General features: G+C 38.0%; 1 protein-coding gene across 1 annotated transcript; it reads right to left on the reverse strand.

Annotated features, from left to right (window-relative positions):
- Positions 1–210: 210 nt before the first annotated feature.
- On the reverse strand, positions 211–23,220 carry LOC110775632 (uncharacterized). The gene is made up of 22 exons (XM_021980239.2): positions 22,132–23,220; positions 19,833–19,948; positions 17,394–17,602; positions 16,135–16,254; positions 14,741–14,869; positions 14,487–14,612; positions 13,601–13,656; positions 13,415–13,514; positions 13,051–13,168; positions 12,389–12,598; positions 9,605–9,935; positions 6,469–6,562; positions 6,006–6,114; positions 5,501–5,772; positions 5,254–5,381; positions 3,955–4,189; positions 3,422–3,610; positions 3,025–3,308; positions 1,521–1,695; positions 1,132–1,374; positions 735–826; positions 211–634 (listed from the first exon to the last, which is right to left on the reverse strand). The coding sequence occupies exons 1-22, from the start codon at positions 22,983–22,985 to the stop codon at positions 487–489; spliced, it is 4,338 nt and encodes a 1,445-aa protein (XP_021835931.2). The 5' UTR covers positions 22,986–23,220; the 3' UTR covers positions 211–486.
- Positions 23,221–23,586: the final 366 nt, after the last annotated feature.

Raw genomic sequence — 23,586 nt, forward strand, 5'->3', positions numbered from 1 at the left:
CCCATACGAACTCTTTCCCCCTCTCTTTGCTACACGGTGAAGTGATGGTAAATTCCAACGGTAGTGGTAGTAACTACTCCGTACTAACTTAATTCAAAAAAAAAAAAAAAACTACTCCGTACTAACTAACACGACGATGGTAAACCCTAAGATCGGTGATATGTTTGGTGAACATACGGGGGAATAGAGAGGAATCAGACATCAGAATAATATACCAAAAAGTTAATTTTTCCATCATATATCTTTCAACTTTCTTTTTTTGTATCTTTCAAACATTGTGTTATTTACAGCATATTGACAACAAAGGATTAGCTCTGCTCGAAATGAGCCCTCATTCAAAGGGGCGGTATACATTTCTCACTACTTTAGACTACAGCTTTTATCATGATTTACAAAATGTGGACAGTAAAAATGTAAGAAAATAATATATTTTTTTAAAAAAGGCCTTAGTTCCAATTTACCTCGTCCTGGACAGTACAATAAAAATTATGACTGCCAGAACTGATCAGGGTCTTTGCTGTATACTGTTAGATCTTGAATCTCCTGGTTGGCAACATGGTAATCGATAAGTCGGGCTTGAATAAGCTTGCACAGAATTAAACCCGAAGGAAGTACCCACCATTCGCTTTCTTGCCTGCAGTCACAATAATATTATTACATAGTAAAAAATGATTGACAAGAGTGAAACAGAATTACTCAAGGATGATAAAAATGGCAAGTATTTTATTTATTACCCTTGCCTGCTCCAACCCCAAGAATGAAAGTCCCCTGGTTTCTTGCTTGGTTGATTCTTATAATGGACAAGCCCACATATTAGAGCAGTTATCTGTCACCAGCAACAGAATTTTACCTTTTAGCTTCACACAGTATATGTATACAAAAGAGATATCATAATTACACGTGGCAATATAACCATATGAAACTATGATTCACTGATCAGCAGATCAGGTTACGTCGCAAGTAGTTCTTCAAACACATGAAAGTATCTAGATAATGCAATAAGAAAAACAATACACTAAAAATCTTAGAAATACCAACAATGCAAACTAGTTTTGAGTTTCCTCCACCTATGTAATTAAAGCCACCTCTAAAATGACCTATAACCATTGTGAAAACGAAGTAGATACTTACCACATTGATAAAGGACGTGATGTTCCAAAGAGCATGAATGCGTGCAAGACCAGCAGATTTTCTAGCTCCTCTGCTGAACAAAGCATTTATTCCAGCAGGAAATGGAAGCAATATTCCAAGAGGAAGGATACAAAGAACCAGAAATATGTCCAAAAGTGAAGTAGAATATAACTGAATCAGTGTGAGCACTACTAAGCTAAAATCTGCTAGTAGAAGTGTTGAGAGGGCGAGACCAATTAGATCCTGCAATCACACCACAGGTAAGAGGGTTTGTGAGAAAAAAAAGCTACTCCAGAGTTTATGTAGTTTAATTCAACCAACTGCGTGCATATAAAAAAAACAGATACATCTCTTGTATCCTCTATAGCTGCTAAAAAGAATTGAATTACCTGATGACCAGCTGGCTTGGTATTACATGCTATAAAGCTGAAAAGACAAGAAAGGTTCCAGCTATCTTTAAGCATGTGCAAGCTCTTGTCGTGGAGTATATGTACGGACATTTTCTTATTCATCGTCTGCAGTTCAGTGTCTTTTACATGGTCCAGTTGATCATCTCTATGAGCCCTGCATATGTGAAAGAGTAGCTACAATCAACTCTTACATCCATCAAACAGATAGTTTCATCAAGTATACCAACATAACAGGACAAAAAAAGAGCACACCCAAGGCATGAGTAAAGTTTTTTGGTTGGTATGCCTTTGGAGCCTTTAGTAGTAGAGTGTGAAAACATTGTTTGGCTGATCCAAAATAGCATTCCAGAAATAATATTTATAACCATCACACAACTAAAATTCAAAGGGAAAATTGCTTACAATAACCTACATTGTGAACAAAAAAAAAAAACTAATAACCTGAACGGTATTTTGGATGGATTTCTCACACTATCCTAGGAGGATTTTGGAGGTCTGCTATTCTTGTTCTTACATGTCTTTCATACTCATTTCTAGATTTAGACCTTATACTTCATATCATACAATCCCTCCCTTGGCCCCAATTTCTATCATTTCTAACTGGGAAAGCATGTCTTATCTAAACTCTTTCAGGGGGATTTTGGTTCAACCACGTAAAAGGATGAAGAATGGGTTTAGAATCAACAAAACTCATACCAACTGTAGATAGCTAAAAACAGCACTCCAAAACTCATACAATGAACTCCCTCAAAACCAAGGGGTGGGTGAATTCGAGCAAAATCCCCCACACGTGGAATATAGGTTAAAAAAGTCCATACCGACAACTTTCATCACAAATTCACCACAAAAGCACCCAACGGCACCGGCAACCCTGGAATCATATTTGATCCATTCATCCTTATCCACCAGGACCACCACTGAGCTTCTGATTCCCCAGTCCAGCCACCACTGATTACACCTTCATGAGTTATTGTCATACAAGTACCCAACGAGAGAGTTCTAAGGAAGTAAGGATTGCAAGTTGTGGGTTTGATTTTTAACCAGCAACTGGAATCACTGAGTCAGGTATGGTTCAGGTCATCACCATCCCATTAGATACCTAACCCCATACTGGTTATTAGTTACTGAATCAAGCAAGGCCTAAGGGAGTACACTATATCAACACTATCCCAAACTCGAACATTAAAGCCAAACCTCAACTCCATTTTTCTAGGAAAAAGATAATCTAAACTAGTCCCTCTCAATTCTCAATAGCCAATTAGCCAGAATGAACAAAGGCGATAACTTGGCATGGGATTTATTTTTCTTTCTTTTCCATTTCCACCATTTTCAGCCGAGGGGAGTTTTGAATTTTGATATATGTAAGAAAATCATGAAGAAAGTAAAAATTTCGAAGAAAGAGGAAGTTGATCATATGTCACATACAGTTCAATCCTAGTAAGTACATGTCTGGCAAAACTCATTTCCCCATTCTGGATTTTACCTTGATGGTGGCTTTGGAGGAGGATATCCATTGATACTGCCACCAGATGGTTGCACATGTCTTGCCCGGCACACCACAAGACCAAACTGAGAATAACCAAAAGAAGTTGGCTGAAACCACGCCAGATCAACTCGCAAGCCATGATTGCTAATGACAGGGTTCCCTATGGTTTCAAGCCAATTGATAACAGGTTTGAAGTTGGACTTGAGTTGTCCACGGCGAACTAAACGCAATTGAGCATTGAGACCAGCTACAAGTCGATACCAAACTGTTGGTGGCAATGACTGCAACAGAGAGACATAAAGGCACATTGCATTCTTCAAAATCTTCACATTCTCACAATTCAGAATAATTCAAAGAAGCCTAGACTATAAATTTGAGCAAAAATAATATTTACCTGACTTATAAGGCTAGTTAAAACATTATCATTGTGAAGAGATAATGGAGCCATATAGCTTCCATCACCACCAAATATCAATGTCAAAGGTAAGCGTTGGTGAAGACGAGGAGGAAGGTCAGTCCGTTTTTCATCTCCACCCAGGTAGAAGTCCAGGTATGCAAGCATCAAGTCTGAAGTAGCAGATAACTGGAACAGTACAAGTAAACAGAGGCCAATTATCAGATGAATTTGAACTTTAGTAAGTGAGTCAGTCTTGTCAATAGCTAAATTAAAATGATAAATCTGTCCAGATGGACATATCTTGAATATTATTATTACTTGGTTAAAATTAATTAGCGAGGTGAATCGCCTACACGGAAATCATCTCATATGATTCATATTCATGAATACATCTGAAAAGCACTTGTTTGACAATATTTAAGTCCTTTCACTTTGTCTATCTTAAGTTTAAAGTCACACAAGCTGCCAAGCATATATGGAGGAGGGAAAACTCATGCAGAATCAAGAACATTTATGGAGAAAAAGAAAACCTTGAGCCCTTCATAAAGAGCGCGAGAGCGACAAGAGCGCAAGCAGGAGTGATCATATTCCGAACGGACAAATTCACGCAGTTGTTGCAGCTTATTTTTTCGACGCCACTGCAGCCATGACCATGCTAGTGGGTAAGCTAAAACAGAAAGAATGCTGTACACCGATCCTTCCCACCACTGATAAGTAGCTATTCCATTTATCTCATCAACAAAGCGGATAAATGCATCCTCATAACTGCAGTTTGAAAATTTCTCACATATTTAAACAGAGTCGTAAAGTTAAGAAATCATGCTGATAAACTTAAGCAGGGTATTTCTTTTAAAGCTCCTCGATTCATTTTTCAACCAATAAGCATTTACAAAAGTACAGCGTGCCAACACAATCATCCAAATTCTGAACACGAGTATTAGGAATCAATGCAACAAATTAAAATAATAAGCAACCATGTGGATAAAAATTAAAATTGAACTTTAACAATTCGATGCTATTTTTTTACTATTTGAGCCACCTTTATACCTTGTCCTAACTTTAATAACATTATCAACTTGCACACTTTAAGAAGTTTGATAGTACTAGTACCGGTGATGAAAAAATGTGTCCACAAAATAGTGGAGATGAGATCAAACTTTTTAGGGGATCAAAATTTCAGAACCAACTCTCTTCTAATCAGGACAAGTTAAATCCTTAGGTTTTAAGAAAATAGATATTGAAGGTGATATGTTTAATAATACTTTAAGGGGAATTTAGTGTATAACTGTCCCTTTTTAGTGCATAATTATCCAATGTTTTCCCCTTCTTTCTCTCAAGCAAAATGATGTCGCGGGTTGGTCTACTCCTAAATGGATCACACTGTTTGGTTTTACCCTATACCCACTGCAAGCAATTACACACCCTAAGATTCACAATGGAAAATATACTTAACAGTTATGCAGATCCATTCTATAAGTAGGTATCATTTCTTACTTCCTGCTTTCCAGGAGAATCTTTGATTGGGGGGGGGGGGGGGAGGGGGGAGAGGAGAGAAGAGAAGTCATCACGGGGGAAAAACAACCCAAAGATAGAAACTCCCACGGAAACTACTTCATCTAAAAAATCCCATCTCGCTATATATTCTAAACCAAACTAAAATGTTTAATCCATTGATCTCTGACAAGAATATATAGGGGATGTTGTCTCCATCTAAGGGTAAAGCTGGCAAATCTGAGCTATTGTGCTCAACATTATACCCATCCAACTACCAAATAGTATAACCAGCTGTAAATAGATGTAAGCCAAGACAAGAGTCAATGAAGACCTACACTATCTCTTTCACTTGATCTGGAGGAGAGTGAATTAAATGCCACGGCTCACTGAATGTGTTTGGGCCAAGGAAATACATTCTATGAACATGGCTCTGTGCTTCCTCGTTTCTATTTGTCTCCATCACCTGGGACACAAAGAAAATTACACTTAAGTCAAACACGAAAAATAAGATGAAGTTCTGGATGTTGTTAAAAAGAGTAAGGCTTTGCTTAGACAAAAAAGAACCAAGATATTAAGGCTAACCTCATTCAAGGACTCAAGAAAGGGAAATGAATGGTCAACTTGTGTACGTCTTGAATGGGGTAATAGACCTGGAAGATCATCCCCAGAAGCAAATTTCATCCGTGCAACACTTAGAACTAAAGCTAACAGGATGAGGATGCTGAAAAGGAAAAAGCCAAACCACCGCGGCCCGCCAAATGTGTACACTAACTCTTCCAAAGTTGTGCGGCAGTGTGGCATGTGATATCTATCAGATATACACTTGTAAGGACAAGGAGATTCGGTAACACCACCTGGTAAAAGAAAATAGAACCAGAGAAAAGATAAGTTACAAGCTTTACCGGAAAACTGATGATATCTCTGAGGTACTAGAAATCAACCATAGTAGACAGGGACAATCAGTTCCTATTATCTTAAGGGAAAATGCATTATAAAGAATTATATTAAAACTAATACAGTAATAATACTAATAAATAACACACCATTATTTCTACAATGTTAAAAATCAGAAGAATATCAAAGATACCTCGGACAGGAATATACAGGCCGCGATCTGGAAGTTCACTAGTTGGGCAACTATGACAGAGGGCCGCATTAGATCCAGTGACATTTTTGAACGTGCCAACAGGACATTCCTGTAATACAGTAAAAAAATTGCTCTAAGATGCAATAAAATGCACCTAAAAGTAAGCTCAAACAGCAAACAAATGACTACCGATGAGCAGAATAAACTTGGCACTATTGCACCCTGCATCCTGTCAAAGTGGACAACATCTATAACTGGATGACACGCAAGTCGGGAAGATATGCTCAAGGATACATAAGGAGTAAGATTAAAGTATCACATGAAATGTTGTAAGACGTAACGCTTGAATGAGATACACTTTTTTTAATAAAGTCTCCTTCTCACCATGACAGCTTCTACAAGATTTTTGGTAAGCAGAAATATACAATACTTTGGTAATCAACAAGAACGATAGTTAATCTACCTCACAAAAGATCCCATGGAGCCCAATTGGGCACGCCTTTCCAGTAACAGTGCCTTCTTCCCCAGGATATCCTTGACTTTTTCCCAGACCACCTCTGTAATAAGAAAGGATTTACTTATTGAATAGAAACACAAAAATGACCACCAGAGAAACAATAAAATTTGAAAGAAGCATAACTGAAGGACTGTAACCAAACTAAACCAGCATCAACTAAATGCACAATCCCCCGGACCACCACCAACATTAACGTCTAAGTAGCCTTAGTAGTTATTTCTGCCACTAAGGCAAGGCTTCACCCTTGAGATCCATGAGAAACAAAACATGACAGATGTAATCATACATAAAACACTACCAAAAACAATAATTTCACTAATGAGCAAATCTTTTGTTCTTTCCAAATGACAGAATTTCTCAACAAAGTCTTCTCACTTTGTTTTTCTTTTCTTTTTTAGTGATTTATGTATAAGATAGGAGGCCACTTCTAGCTTCTAATTTTAAGCATGTAACAAAAATGTGGCTGCTTTTACAAGATGTCTGCCTACTTTCTTACTTGGAGTAGCAAGGACCCTAATATACTACTCCCTATCAAAAAAAATCGGAGTGAGTCTCTTGTTTAGCCAAAAGGTTTACAGCATGTCAAGAGTAAGTTTGCACTCATCTTGACCTCCTCAGACTCTATCAAGTGTGATGGTTTTCCCAGTGCTAATGGAATATGTTTTAGGATAGAGCCATACAGGTACCCCTTTCTGTTCAAGAAGTATCCCAGTGTTGTAGAACCATATGACTCAATGTTCAACCTCCTATAGCAAAATATAATGTTTTATGTCCAATGGATTTGCACTTACATTAGGCTAGATCAACAACTTAACATATAGTGATCTCATGGCAAGACTAAAACCCATGATTACAATGTTACTCCCTCTGCCCCTAAAAGATTGCCCCATATATTATAAATGGATGTCCCTATTTGTTTGTCCTATACCTTATTTGGTTTGTGGTCCCCACATGTCTCTCCTCGCACACTTTTATTTAATCTAACTAAAAGACAAATCTACCTACCCATTTGCTTTTGAATACACAATTCTTAATAAAGTGAATAAAAGCATTTGGAGCAATCTTTTAGGGACGGAGGGAGCATAGTTCAGTGCCATATAGTTCATCTCAACTAGAGATAAGACTTTGTTATATTGTATTTTTTTGTTATTCTAGTTTTGTCCATGTTGGCCTTCGTAGCAGATGTAAGATTGTCTTTTGTTGAAAAAGATTATTATGCTCCAAAAAAGATTGTTAAAGGCAGGGTGAATAAAAAGGCAGTAATTAAGACGGTTTGAGACTTTGAGCCTAAAACACTTCTACAACGACAGGAGGGCTGACCAGATCAATTCCTCCACTGCTAACTGCCTGTCAAGTGATCATCAGAACTAGAAATGGCGGAGCTAATAGAGGTGGACACAAGAGTGGGTTCCTTAACATAGTGTAATGCAGCCACAAGGCTCCACTAAGAACGCAGTAATTTATTTGACGAAGCAAGTTACGGGGCCATGAATCTGAATAATGAAATCTTAAATCCTGGTCCTTCCTGATTTAAGAAGTTAAAAACCAGTAACCTAACAAAGTTTAACTTCCGTCTACAATATGTCATTCTTAATTCACACATTAGTGTTGATCCTGTTTTAGTCAATTACAACTTCTACCAGAAACCTTGGTCAAGAGAAATACTCAAATAACTATAGTTAACATCTATGCAACAGCAGCAGGCCTAATATGAAACTCAGCATCAGTAGGTTCACAGAGGTCAGAAAGTACACAGCATAATAGCTTTACAATTAACTAGTATAGACAACTTACAATGACTACTTTCCTCTCTTTCATCTGTGGGTGAGGATATGCGGGTCCCCAGTCCTCACAATGGCCAAAATTAACAACAGCAAGGCTCTCGGAGCAGCAGGCTCATAGGATGGGGAGGAAAAGACGAAATAAAGAGAGAAAAGAGAGGTGTGGGTGACAGGTGGTATAGGGTAGTGGATGGTTTCCAGTAGGTGGTTTGCGGCTTTATAGAATAGATAAATTACCAGAGTAACTACTACTTTTTACATGTCAAACATAAAAAGGAAAAAATTATGCCCGAATGAATATGCTAGTAGGAACTGTTCCCGAGTATTTTTTGGCTCCAGAAAAGAACGCTTTTGGGAATAGGACTATGCATCTGGAGTTTGGGCTCTGGGCTCTGGAGGCTAGACTAGTGCAACTTGCATTCTTGCATGGGGTTTTCCAGGGTTTCTTTTAATTAATGTAAAATAGAACCTCCTGGTTTTTTCTAATTGCACATTTTTTCTCCACTGATACCATCTGAAGCTGAGAGAACAAGAAAGCAAGTCTGCCAGTCTGAAAGGGGTAGCTAAGACAGGGAAGCTAGGCGCCTAGGAGGAAGGCAACGCTAAAAATTGCCATTATCTAACTCTATCAAGTAAATGAACTTCATTGTCTATCCTATTTTCAAGGAAATAATTCTTGGCTGATTACTGTGACAAGCATTTAAGGAAGAAGAGAACTCTCTTCAACTACTGTAATCTTTTTTTATTCATTTTGCTAATAAATTTTTTCTTTATCTAAAGGAAAACTACCCCATGAAATTTCGTACCATGACTTGCATACTCATTTTGTTAGAATATGCCTTAGAGTCGGTCAAGCCGCTTACTGCAACGCTCGAGCAAGCTATCTGTTTTTGTACACTAGGATTATCTGTTTTGTGCCTATTTTCTGGGCTTTTTTGCATCTGTCTAGAGACCACTATATAAACTCTCTAGGTCATAATCCATTGGTATTCTGTAATCTGTACTACTCAAGATCTCCTCTGCATGTGGACGTAGCCAACACATTGTTAGTGAACCACATTAAATCTCTATGTTCTTTATTTATGTTATTTATAATATTTCTTGCTTCCGTCATAACATCATCCTTAGCTAACCTTTTATTCAAAAATAAAGGGCAAAATGTTCCAGATTTCCTAGCAGAGATGTTGTAGTAGTAGAGCAAATACTAAGCATGAGTGCATTACATATAAGGCATTGCATCTTCAAATAAATAAATTAAAAAAAAAAAAACAAAACCCAATAGTTGACGGCTGGATACTAACCGAACAAGGATTCTGCCACTCACTCTAGCTATGGGCTGGTACTTATCCGCAACCGGAATGTCTGACCAATGAAAGTGGACCCTTCCTCCCCCGCCACCACCGCCACCATTTGGACTACCAATCCCTCCAACAGCTGAAACAGCAGAAGAATTCCCAAGAGCCAATGTGTGAACAAATACAAGAATGGTTCCACCAGAACCACCACCTGGGCCATTGCTTGAAAGCATTGCACCATGTTGCTTTATAATACCTTCTTCATAACTCTGCCCATCAGCATTTATTGAACCCTCAATTGTCATACTTGGCAGGGAGTGCTCCAGAGACCCCATCACTGTTCACAATGAAAATTTAAGGTAATGAGAAATTTGAGAATGCTAGGAGAAAACAATAGTTTTACAACACAAAAGCAACAAAATCAGAGGAAAAAAGGGTACAGTACTACAATCACAGACAATAACGGAAAAATCATGTCCGCGTCCCTAACATGAGACAAGATGCAATTTTCTTCCCTGGCATAATGTCCGCGTCCCTAACATGAGACAATAAGCTTATTCCATGTTGCTAGAAGAGTAAGCCAGAATGTTCATCTTTAAAATCAGAAATTTTATTTTTGTTGGGGGGGGGGGGGGGGGGGGGGGGTGGTGGTGGTAGGGGTCAACTGTATGTAAAGCACACGTGAAAAGGCTTGGCTCAACTTTACAATAGGTTTGCTTCTGGGTCTGGCATTATAGAAACTGAGAAAGCGTGGAGATCCCCCAAAAAACTATCCTTTGAGGCTCGGAATGTAAAGAAGCTACTTCCAAGCACCGTGTAGTTTCCAAATGTCAAAAAACCGAACATTATCAGGTTATATTTTCACTACCTATTAACTATTCTACATATTACAGGCACACCAATTAGAGCAATCTCTTAGAGGGAGGGGAGGGGTGGAGGGGGGATTCGCCGATTGACTGACTGTGCTTTCATGTAAAATACTGGTGGATGATATTTTCGATCTTTTCTCCAGGGAGTGGAAAGCAAGTTGGAGTTATGGAGACAAACTTTGGAATCTCGGGGTTTTAGGCTGAGTAGAAACAAGACGGAATATGTGGAGTGTAAGTTTAGTGGAGTCCAAGATAGAGAGACAGGGGCGATCACCTTAGATGGGAAAATTGTTCAAGGCTCTGAATTGTTCGGGTATTTAGGATCTATTATCCAAAAGGATGGAGAATTGGATGGCGATGTGGCCCATAGAATCAAAACAGGTCGGTTGAAGTGGAAATGTGCCACGGGGTTCCTATGTGATTCAGGCATGCCCCAAAGATTGAAGGGAAAAATTTACCGCACGGCAATTCGACCGGCTTTGTTATACGGCACGGAATGTTGGGCAATGAAACATTGTCACGTGCACAAGATGAATGTGGCGGAGATGTGCATGTTACGTTGGATGTGTGGGCATACAAGAAAGGATCGTTTGAGGAATGAGATTATTAGGAAGAAAGTAGGGGTTGCACCGATTGAGTTTAAAATGATGGAAAATCGTTTAAGATGGTTTGAACATGTAAGCAGAAGATCAAATGATGCCCCGGTTAGGAGGATAGAAGAGTGGCAAAGGGATAGAATTGCAAGGGGTAGGGGAAGACCTAAGAAAACTTGGAGGAAGGTGATTGAGCATGATATGAGCTTTCTTGGGATTGAGGAAAATATGGCGTTGGATAGGACAGAGTGCAGGGAGAGAATATACATTGATGACTTCATTTGACTTATACAACTTCAATGTTTCTGATTCTCTTTATTTTTATTTTTATTTTTACTTTTATTTTATGTTTGAAAATTCTTTCAATTTTTTTAATTTTTTTATTTCACATGCTATTTTGAAATGTACTTATTTTACTTATTCATTTATTTTAAATCTTACTTATTTTTTATTATCTCTTACAATATTTCTTCTATAATATATATATACATTTTTTCACTTATCCTACTTTCATTAATTTCACTTTCTCTTCCTTGTTTTTTTTCTTTTTACTTCATGCTCCTTTCTGGTTTGATTGGTGACAATGACGATCTCCTACGACGATTCATGTTAGCCGACCCCAAATCATTTTGGGACTAAGGCTTTGTTGTTGTTGTTGTTGTTGTCGTCTCCAGGGAGCTCATAACAGCTACTAGGTACATCTAACACCAATGCTCAAATATAGAATAGTGAGCACCATCATGGATTCACACATTCATACTTCTGATACCCATCTTCATCTACGTTCTTTTCTATCCTCCCTAACTTTTCATGACTCATTCTCAGATATGTATTGGGATGATTCTCGAAAGTCTAATTAGAATCAAAAATGATTTCAACAGGTATACCAAGATAAAGTATAACTATAGACCTGGATACCATTATAAACATGACACGGTGAAAGATCTGGTATACCAAAGAACTTCTGTCATATACAACCAAATATGATGATACTTGTGGTCAATTGTCAAGAACCTGAATAGATAGAGAAAGCATGCAGTTTTCAACACATGTCATGTAAGTTCACCAGAGTTATCCTTACAACAGGATAGGGAGGGGGTGGGAGAGATATTTTCTCATCCTCATTAAGCACATGCGAATGAAATAAGCCATCGTTTAAGAAAACACTCCGCGGACTATTTCTTTTGTCTAAAATACTTCAGCGTGATAGGTGAAACATCGATCGATTCCAGGAACTCTATCAGATAGATCAAGGAAGAACAGGAAAAAAATAGGGGGGAAATAACCAAACAAGGTTGTTGCTCTTATATATCAAACCCAAAACATACCAATGATACCACCCCCAGCAGTTGATCCTGGTAAACTGTTGTTTCCACTGCCACTACCAAGTTCACATGGCAAATCAGCATCGCCATACGCTCCACCACCATCAGCAAATTTTCCATCACAATATCCATCTCCACCTCGGCCCCCATGTCCTCCACCCCCTCCGAGACCATTGCTGGAAAGGTTCCCTTGACCAACACCTCCGATACAACCTACATACATAAACAAAATATCATCACTCCTAAAATACATGTTTCTGTGAGAATATATTTGCAGTACCTTTCTCATTAAGCGTAATGTCAATATATACAACAGTTTAGGGTTTATCTAAGGTTAGTAATGTAAATTACAAAATATAATTAAATGTGTATATATAATCTATCAGTTTCAAATCCCAATCAATCATGATAACCAAGGAAAAGAAAATACAAAGTGACAAAGTATGCTAATGCTTCGACTAGACAAAGAATTCTCTCCTTCTCCCCGCTCCATGAACATAGGGAATTTATGTTAAGAATCTGAAACAGGTGAGTATTTTGTGTTTTCTTATATAAGTAGCATCTGCTACCCTTCTCCATGTATTAGAGCTCATGTGGATCTCTGGAATACAACATTTCTCTGGTTTATATAAAATATTTTAACAGGACAGAGCTAAAAGCAATACCCAATCCAGATGCACTAATCACTCCTGTTGGTGGAACAGACACAAATCTGACCCAGTGGAAATGCACAACAGATCCTTCTACAACGCCTTCAATACTAACATCTTCAACACGACAAATCTGCATTAAAAAGCTATGTTAAACTGTTAAAGACATGAAAGTGACGTCAACTGTGAGGAAACCAGAAAAATACCACTCAAGATAAATAGAAGAAAAGTTAATAATATCTCTTTATCAAAAGCAATAATACTTCAGGTATTGTCCGAAATTCCCAAACCTCCCACCTCACCAAAAGAAAATTATAAAAGAAAAAACAGCAATTTATCTACATTGGACTTGGCAAAGGCTTTTTCCAACTAATTGTACCTGTAAGGTAAAGGGCAGTGAGGAGTTCACGTTACAATCCTCAGGTGGATGAAGTATTTCCACAGGGCACTCTTGACGATCACAATACAGGTCCGGTGACCTGAAAATCACAAGGAACATGGTAAGCGTAAGTATAGTTGAGGAACCTGAAGGAATGGTTCTAAAGGCCTAAAGTAAGTAGCTTACACATCATAACTGTCCCCCCTTATCAAAGGACCTCGCAAAACTGATTCTGGCCCAACCTTCATATGCAACAAGCAGTATGATTAAGAACAAATAATGAATAGAATATAAATAGTCAACTCAAGAACAATGGATGGATTGATTAATATTGATATTGTGCATGATGAAAACTGAATAATCAACACCTTAGCTATTATCTATTTGACCCTTACCACTTGAGTTGAATAGATAAGAAATCACTTTATTAGAGAGAGAAAAAACATTGCAAACGGTGGACAACAGGATAACCTGTGCTCGACATAACATGCAAGCAAAAAAGAACACCACAAATCAAAAGAACTCAAGCCCTCTTAAGCAATCCTTTCCAAACTACTGCTAGCATAATTAATGCTATTATTGCGATCATAGTAACACCCAACTTTGAGTTTTTAGTACCATATTCCAAAAATATTCAGGAATCCTTCCAAGTAATAAGCCTAAGCTCTTTTCTCAATGAGTCAACTTATATGGTTGCTCGAATCATTTCCATGGAGTACATTTTTCTTAAGTTTCCTATCAGACTCCCAAACAGTTACAAAGTTACTATTAATTCATTATACTTCAAACTTTGAAACAGACGCATAAAAAGAAGACTTATGTGGGATGCAGTGGTTGGAGGTCAAGCAGCAGCACTTTCTCATAACCTAACAATCAGTTTATGCTGTTTGTCGTGCGATCCATAAGTACTGTAGCATTTTCTCACTTGCCATGCATATATTCATTTAGTAAATTAAGACTGAAAGAAAAACTCATCTCTAATTTGTTTCCCACTGAAACAAAACAAACAATTTCTTGGTAGATTAAGAATGATAGAAACTGCCAAAAAACAAAATGGAGAAAAGGAACTCACATTGATACTGTAAAATAATGAAAGAACTAGACGTTGAGCCTCAATAACATTTCCGGGGCCAGTCAAGTTTAAGTATCCTTGCCCGTGAACTCCCAGGTTTGCAGAAGAATGTATTGCAGATGATTCCTAGAGACCAAAAAATTGAGCATTCGAGCACGGGTGTTATGTGACTTATGTCTCAACTACAATTCCAATAGTGGCTACTACTGATAAAAGAACATTAATAAATGAGAAAAAGGTGAATGATGAAGTACCTTGAGAACCAGTAGATTGCTGACCTCAAGAAGAGAAGTAGCAACAATTGTATCACCACTGCCATCTATCAACATTTTTGAGTTCAGCATTAGGTGCATCTTTACAGTCATACGTAAGGCGCCATATATCTGGAACATTGAATCATAGATTCAATAGTATATTATCAGCCTTATCACTGAAGAACAATTTTAAAATGGGGAACGATGACAGAAATCATCAACATGATTTCAGACAAAAAAAATTCAAAAACTACGCACTTGCAAGTTGCAACTGGTAGCAAACAGTCCAAAATAGGTAGCTAATAAGAAACTTCAAGAATTCTGCCATTACTCCCACTATCTAGTCAATTTTTTTATCAAATAAATGCAATCCACCAAAGGCCAGTTAGTTTGGGTGAATTGACCATAATAACCATGACGTAACTCAGCTGATTTCTTGATGGTTGATTCTCTAACCTACACCAGGCATCTAACCTTAAGAGTAGAAAAGTAGAGAAGCACAAATTCTCGTAGATCATAATTCTTCTTGTTAATCCTTGACTTTCTCTAATTTGTAATTGACTACAAATTATGGCCATATTGGACAACACTCTTAACGGATATGAGTTTTTTGAGTCAACAACAAAATATAGGTACCATAGTGAAGATGAAGATGAAGATGACCAAGAATAAGAAAGAGAATATTGGTCATTTGTCTCTGGCTATGGCAGATGGATTGCATACCGTCATTACAGCAGTCTAGGGCTTGAATTTGGGAACAATTTCTGAACCAAAGGAATGAGTGTTTGTGGACAAATAAGTAGAATACAATCGTTTATTGGATGGAATTAGTTGCTGGGTGGTTCTTAGAATGGCAAATATCACTTAGGGAAGGGTTTTAAAAATATTTTTACCTAAGGGTGGTGTTGGGAATAGGGAGTCCACTTAAGAGAAGTTTTGTCAAAAACTTTTAAATAAAAGTAAGACATTGCCTTGTTGAGCGGAAAAAGGATAAAGAAGAGGGAAAAAGTTCTGCACCACTATCAAAAAATAAAAGTAAAGTGGACAGCACTCCTCACTTCTGTAACTTATAGTTTAGAGTTAAAACCTCTTTCAAATGACAACCATTACGACAGACGAGATACTCCCTCTATCTAGAATATTAGTCCCTTTTGGAATCTTGACACTATTCACAATTGAAAAGAATCTTCTAATTTATTTCCAATACGTACTTCAAAACATATTCATGTGAGATCTTATTTTATCGCCTTAATGTGTAGTTTAACAATATCAAATTTTTATATTTTCCTAACATACGTATTTGGAGATATATACGTTTAAATATTGAGTTGAAACGAGTTGAAAAGTCAAAACATGACTAATATTTAAGAACGGAGGGAGTATATGGAATTTACCTTAATCAACGAGTCACTCATCAAGAGTTCTTCTGCGATTAGCTCAAATGCCGATGACGCATAATGTGCCAGGCCAAAGGTCAAAGCCGCACCAGACGACAGACTAAGCTGTCCTTGGACCTGTTGAATTTGAAATGTATGTCACTCATATCAAGATGTAAGGTGAAGAAACATTGGAGTAGCAACAAATGCTAGCGGAAAAATGAAAGATCAACCTTCTGGCCTACTCCACTGACTCACTGAGACAAGTCCAGTTAATTACATCACTATGTCTAGAAAACTGCAACTCGCTCTATCCTGGGCCTTCTTATGGGCCAATTTCAAATTGATACCCTTATGCCCTCCCATTGAACTTTGTACATTAACCTCATAGCATATCAAAAATGAAAATCGTCTACAGACCACCTGAGTACCAAACCTACAGGAGAGCATCTTCGCCAAGATGTTACAACTAACAAACACTAGTATAAAGGCTGGTTGATAATAAAAAAACCACACCCTAGTGCATCAGTTTTACGTAATTGGGATGAGAGAAACTGCTGTTTTATAATCTATCTTAAGGTAGTTGGATGAAATCCCTTTTTTTCCTAAATGACATGGGTCACCTGGGAGTACTGTGAGTCTGCGACACAACATTTGCAAATGCCTTGTGCTAAATTCAGAGAAATCAGAATTTAAATGCAAATGTCCTTAAAAATTTAGAGCTAACTGGAAACATAATTGGCATTAATCCTCTTAGGGGCTGGACATGTTGAAGTAAATCTTTATCCAGTTGCTATTGAAGGCCCAATTTAGGAGACACTCCCAACTATTCCAATACCATGACAAATTTAGCCAAATTAATAACAGGCCCGTGCAAGTTGCAACCCAAAAAGGAGGAGAGTTCGGTTCACTTACAAGTTCAAATGAGATTCCAGACTAAAACTTATTGGTAACAGTAGGATTAACTCCTCTAGCTTATAAGGTAATATTTACTCTCCTCTTTTTCCGATTTGGGACAACTCACATGTGAATGCAATTATGCAAGTGTATTTCAATACCCAGAATACAGACAGAAATGACTCAATACCAAAAAGGAATTTTATTGCATTACTAAATCATAAAGTGAAGCAAAAATATTTTTTCTACCAATTGAATAGGTAGCAAAGGGGAAATATTACACAAGAAAACTGCAACACACGAGAAACTAAGGGCTGAAATGAAATAAATCAACAGCAGCACATTATAAAATACACACATCAACCAACACAATATTTTACCTGCACACGACTCCAAAACAAAGGAACTGTAGCCTTCGCCTGATTTTGTATGTAGACATTTGTCCATAGAGGCTGGTTAGGGAATTCTAAAAGAAGTGTGTTTGTGTCTGTTGACAAGTTGTGATTGTTGATAAGCAATCTCCGAGGAACAGAATCATAAAATGTACCGGCAGCACCTGAGTTTTTAGGGCAACCAAAGCTTCTCCCCCCTATAAAAAGATATTCAATGTACTCTAAGTATACCATGCATAAACAATGGAGAACACCAACATGCATCAACATGACCAGCATAGAACATAAAATTGCATATTGCAGTGGAACTCATTGAATGTAATCTAGATTCTACTACATCTTTCAAGTGTTTCCTACCAACTGTTTGGTGATGTAGAAAGACAGAACAGCTCGAGTAACTTCTTTCATTCCCTACTTCCCTGAGCTCCTCTATCAATAAATTATTACCTTCTCCTTATTCTCTGGATATATCTTTTTGTTAGAAAAGTTCCATGGAAGAAAGTATCAATCCACTATTTTCACAATCTAGAGAAGTAAATTATCCCGGTATATTTTGAACCTTCAGAACACGGAAGGGAAAAGTATATGCTGGCAGCTCAAAGTTACTAAACATAAATACAAAGAAACATTATAAAGTATAGAAAAGAATATGTGGACACTACTTCAGGAAGTATAAGAACGCTCAGCAAGTAAGCTGTATTTCCTTTTCTCTTTTACAAAGACAAAAACTGTCACAGAATTAGGAATGTGGAAAAACCAATTTCCACAACTAGTTTAAAATGTTTTCCTGTATTGTAAACTCTAAATAATTTGTAATGTAACCATACTATTCCAAATATTCACCATGTAACCCAAACTAAAGCATTAACAAATTTTAGCGTGTCGTTACCTCTGTTGTTGCTTACAGTTCCTTCACATGATAAAATACTCAATCTTACATGCCCCTCAACATTATGTCTCCCCTGTCTTCTTTTATCTACCAGTAAGAACCATCATTTATACCCGCTCTCTCCTCCTTGTTTCCTTTTTACCTTCGTCTTCATCAGAACAAGGCAAAGAAACATATACAACTGAGTGGGCAGCCCATAATCACCACAAACGTTGCAAGCTGATTAATTTCTTTATCTGCTCATTCTCTCCTTCATCCTTCTCGTTCATGGCAAGCTCCAAAATAAATCCAGGCACTCCACCCTCCCCCCAAAATAACCAGCTCATTTGCTGAATACCCATTTGATTCAACACCAGAACTGCCCAGAGGGCGGATAGACAGAGAATCAGGTAAAAGAGTTAACAAATCAGCAAGACAGGGGGTGCCAATTAGAAACTTAATAACGGAGCAAGGAGAAAGCAAAGAAATAGTGTTTGTTGTTGGAGAGAAGAGAGAGAAGAGAAACAACAACAAAACCGAAGTCTTATTCCCAAAAGGATGGGGTTGAATGTACAAACCAAGAATTTATCTCGTGGTTAGCAACAAATATCTCTTCCTCCATTCGCTTCTATCTAGTGCTACATGGTCTTGCAAATCCTCTTTGTCCATGTCAGTATTCACTCCCTCTATCCAAGTCATCTTTGGCAATTTGGCTCCCTCGGCTTCTTTTGAAAACTCCAGTATCCAACCCTCCCTCTTCCTTACCGGTATATCCTCTGCTCGATGCCATACACGCCCAAGTTATCTTATCCTTAAATATCCGCAACTCCAACTTTCCTCCGTTTTTATCACCCAAGTGTTCCAACACATCAATCTTAACATACATCTTTGCTACACTCATCTTCATATTATGCTCCTTCCTAAATGCCCAGCTTTCTGACCCGTATAGTAATGTCAGTCTTACAGAATTTTCCTTTTAACCTTAAACACACAGTATGATAATACAATAATCAGTTGTTGCTCTACACTTCAGCCACCAAAACTTAATTCTATGAATGATGGAGAAATGAGAAGGAAAACTGGAAAGGAGAAGGGAACTCTGGAAAGGGAGATTGGGCTTGCTGCGGAATTTAGCCATAATGAACTGTTTAGGGTTGAATAATAGCGAATCAATATTCTACCCCTAATTTTTCACACTGTGATTGTTCATGAATGAACCTGGCAATAAAACTTGTACATATGAGGTTCAACAGTAATATTAAAACAAAGCCTAAAAAAAGGAAGGTCAGCTACATGAGTTTCTTGCCACCAGTACATAAGAACTCCAAGTGAACAAACATTGATCATCAAACATCAAAGATATTCATGCTGAATCTCAACTACATAACTTCTCTACTAATCATCTTTGTAGAATTTTAATTTCTACTAGTGCACGACTGGAAAAATAATTGGTGCTTGTTGACAAAAGTGAGTAAGTGACAACATATTTTATCGCAACATCAATTACATCTAAAAAAGAAGCACAACAAAAAAAAAAAATCGCATGAAGAAATTGTTACCATGAACACGGAATTCTTGATCATCGTGCCTGCTGAAGATTCTGATCGAAACTCTTCCACCACCTCCTCCAGCAAAGCCATCGCCTCCAGATGCACTTACCCGACCATTTCCAGTCCTGCTCTTAGCAGAGAAGAATTGTGAGGGTAGAACTAAATGCAGATTGTAAAAACAAGGAACTGAATATTGGAATCAATGTGGTAGGTATGTAATGCTGCACCAAAAGAGTTGGCTATTCCCATAGAGTATGGAAGAAGAGACTATTGCAATGAGTAGAAGACCTTGAAGCAGGGAAGAAAAACAGTTCAACCAACCCACCCTCGATCATATCCCATGATTGATTCACTGTCACCATAGAGATAACATAGACTCCGAACAGCACCAAGGCAGCAAACACATGCTTTGACTAGATAATGCGTGGATACACCGATTCAGCAATTCCAAATCAACAATACAGAACTTGCAGCTGAGAGGATAACTTCCCTCCACATAAATTCTCTCCTTCAGTAAAAAAAAAATATCTCTTATCGTACAAAATTTAATAAGAGAGAACAGAGTTCGTGCATGATGTAGCTTGGACTATTTCCCCTATGGGATTGATGTGTCAAAGAAGTCATATTGATAGGGAGTAGGAGAGAATACAATAATACACTTTTGAAACTCGAACATTTTTATGGCTGATACCTTCGAAATTACTGTACTGTAGATTTGTAGATGGAGTAAGTCATAAAGACACCAGAATCATTCATTAGAAATGAGTCCTAATTACAAGATTATATTGGGGGCTGTGTTGAAGATTGAACAATAATATGGTTGACAATATAATCATTAATTAGATATGAGTACCAAGACTCCCAACTGCAAAACCAAAGTGATAATGCAAATCTATAGACCACGACTGAATCTCAATATAGGTTATGAACTAGAAAACTACAGTACAGAAGCAGTATCTCAGGCCCTTTAACAAGGCTATATTTAAGGCCTGTGACCTTTAAATTTCAATACGTCTTCTTATTCAATAAGGCTATTCCTTCCCCACTCAAATCCCCAAAACACAGATATAAATACCATCCAACTTAATCTACAGATGACCCTTAATCCGATAACAACGACCATTTGCAGTATGATTCTTAAAACACAACAATTTCTATCCAACCTCATTTCAATGGATCTTGCACTAGATCATGAGATCATTTCCAAAATTGTTTAACTAGAGAGAGTAGAAACTCAAGAGAACAAGCCCATCCAAATAGAGTATGAAAATGCAACAAACTGGAGCTTTAAAAACCTGAGGTAAACGGTAAAGCAAATGAAGATCACCACAAAGTACAAACTTGGAACACTAACAAATTCGGTCGGTAACATCTTTTACCTTAGACCAAAAATCAGAAAATTTTATGACAACAGGGGACGCAGGCATGCTGCTGACATGGGGTTTGACAAAGGAGTACCAAACGGGAAAGGTTATACACTTAGAACAAAGTATGAAAGTGAGGCAAAAGGTATTACAAGAGATGCAATGAGTCCACTCAAGTATCTCCTGTCCTGTAGTACAGGGTCAAAGTAGCAGTTAAAGAGCGCAACATGGGCCAGACAAGAAAGTCATGCTAAGAGGAGACTGGATGCACCTTAGTAGAATTTAACAGTCCTTCAGAAGATTTGGAAATGGATGGCATCAAACTAATACAGTGACTTGCTGCAGAACATGAAGTGCGATATTATGCATCTTTTACCTCTAAGAACTACAGCTAATGATGTTTACAGCGTAGGCCGAATCCTGTCATTATGATACGACCTAAAAGGCCAAGAAACAGAGTAGTAATTTATGAAATAGAATGACCAAGAAATCATTTCGCCTTATCCAAAATCTGCTTACTTTCCAGGTAAAAACTTCACTCCAAACAAAATAATGCCAAGGCAAGCAATATCAAATCTTTCAGATAAATATCGAGTCAATACCCTATATACCATAGGCACAGTTCACAAGACAAATAGGCCTAGATTCCTAGAATATCTCTAACAATGTAACTTTCATAAGTTTCTTGCTGGAACAGTATGCACAGATCATCAATAATCTGTTAAGACCATTCAACAAAACACAAAAAGGTAACCTTTTTCTGTTTCGATCATAAAATCCTCCCAACCATCTAACTCTCCCTCCAAGAGGATTACAAGCAGGTACAAAGTGACATAACAATATAGCCTGTACAAAAATATAATGATGAACAATCAAAATACTCAAAAACAAGATTCACATTAAACTAAGCATAAAGAAATGAAATTGCAGCGAGCAGAACATACATTTTTTGAGCGAATATAAAGATGCTGCCACCTGATCCTCCTCCACCTTTAATACCGGAAGTGCCGCCATCCGCTAAAAGACTACCATCCAATTCAATTAAACCTGCCAAATTTAGGCGTATCCTCCCACCACCTCCACCACCATAATCCTCCTCTTTACTGGTGGTCCCACCGCGGCTTCCAAAACTCCACGGCTCGTCCACCTCAGACCAAACATAGGCATCCCCACCCCACACATCCTCAGGAAGCTTTGAATTGTCTGCCAAACAATTAGCACCCCTTCCACCATGCCCCCCACCAGCACCCTGCAGCCCTACAGGTGTTCCACTCGTCTGCGCAGGAGGAGGACCGCCCAAAGCACTAACATTAACGATAGAGCCTTCAAGAAAAATTGCGGTCTCGGCCACAACCCAGAAAGCTCCAGCAACTACAGAAGCATTCCTACCCAACTGAAATTCACCACTCAAATTAACAGTTATTGAACACCCAGCAAATGGGCAGCTAATAATCACACCAGAATCAATCTCTAAATTGCCACTCCCTTTTATGTACAAATCATTTGATAACTCTAAGCTAGAATTAAGTTTACACACACTCTCAAGCGACCCAAACCCCATAAGATCACTTTCACACGACGCCGAAGGCGGCAGCGGCGGAAGGGATGGAGGCGGTGGCGTAGGAGGCGAATAATCACCGTGAAATAGATACAAATGATCAACTCCAACCCCAGTAATCGAAGACCCATCATCATCATCATCAACCGAATCCAGTGCAGAAGTAGACTTCAACACAAAGGTAAACAACATAATAAGAATGCCCACAAAAGGGACTAAATCTCTGCTTGTTCTCGACATTATAGCTCATGAAACTAACAAAATTAATCCAAAAAAAACACCCTAAATTAGATTAGAGTAGCAGAGAACAAAAACCCTAATCAGAAGAAATTATTAAATTTAGGAATCGAGAAATGAAAATGGGGAGAGGAGAAGAAAGGGGGGAGTTACAGAGTTGAGTGACGTCAAAGGAGGGGGAGGAGAGAGAAAGTGAAAGGAGGGGGGGAGAAAGGTGGCAAGTCTGTTAGAAGGAGAAGAGTAAAGAAAGCGGCAGGAAAGAACCGGACTAAGCTTTCCCGGTTTCGTTGATTTGGATGGGCTTATAATTTTATTCTATTTTTTGCTTTTGTTTTCAGCTTTCTTCTTTCCTTTTTCTGTCTTTATTTATTCTACTTGGACGGTTTGGTATAAAATTAAATTAGGATGGCGCTTTCATGACTCATTGACTCGAGTAATGACTCATGATTCATGAGGGTCCATGACCCATACGATGATACGACTCGTTTACTTCTGGCTGAGTTGGGCTGAGATGGTCCGGCCCGTTTACTTCTGGCTTTAATGTGTGACTCTTTACAAATTCGTTGTTGGTTTGTCTTGGCGTAAGAGGTACATCCCACCGGCC

This window comes from Spinacia oleracea, chromosome 2 (genome assembly GCF_020520425.1).
Source record: "Spinacia oleracea cultivar Varoflay chromosome 2, BTI_SOV_V1, whole genome shotgun sequence".
Taxonomy (NCBI): Eukaryota; Viridiplantae; Streptophyta; class Magnoliopsida; order Caryophyllales; family Amaranthaceae; genus Spinacia; species Spinacia oleracea.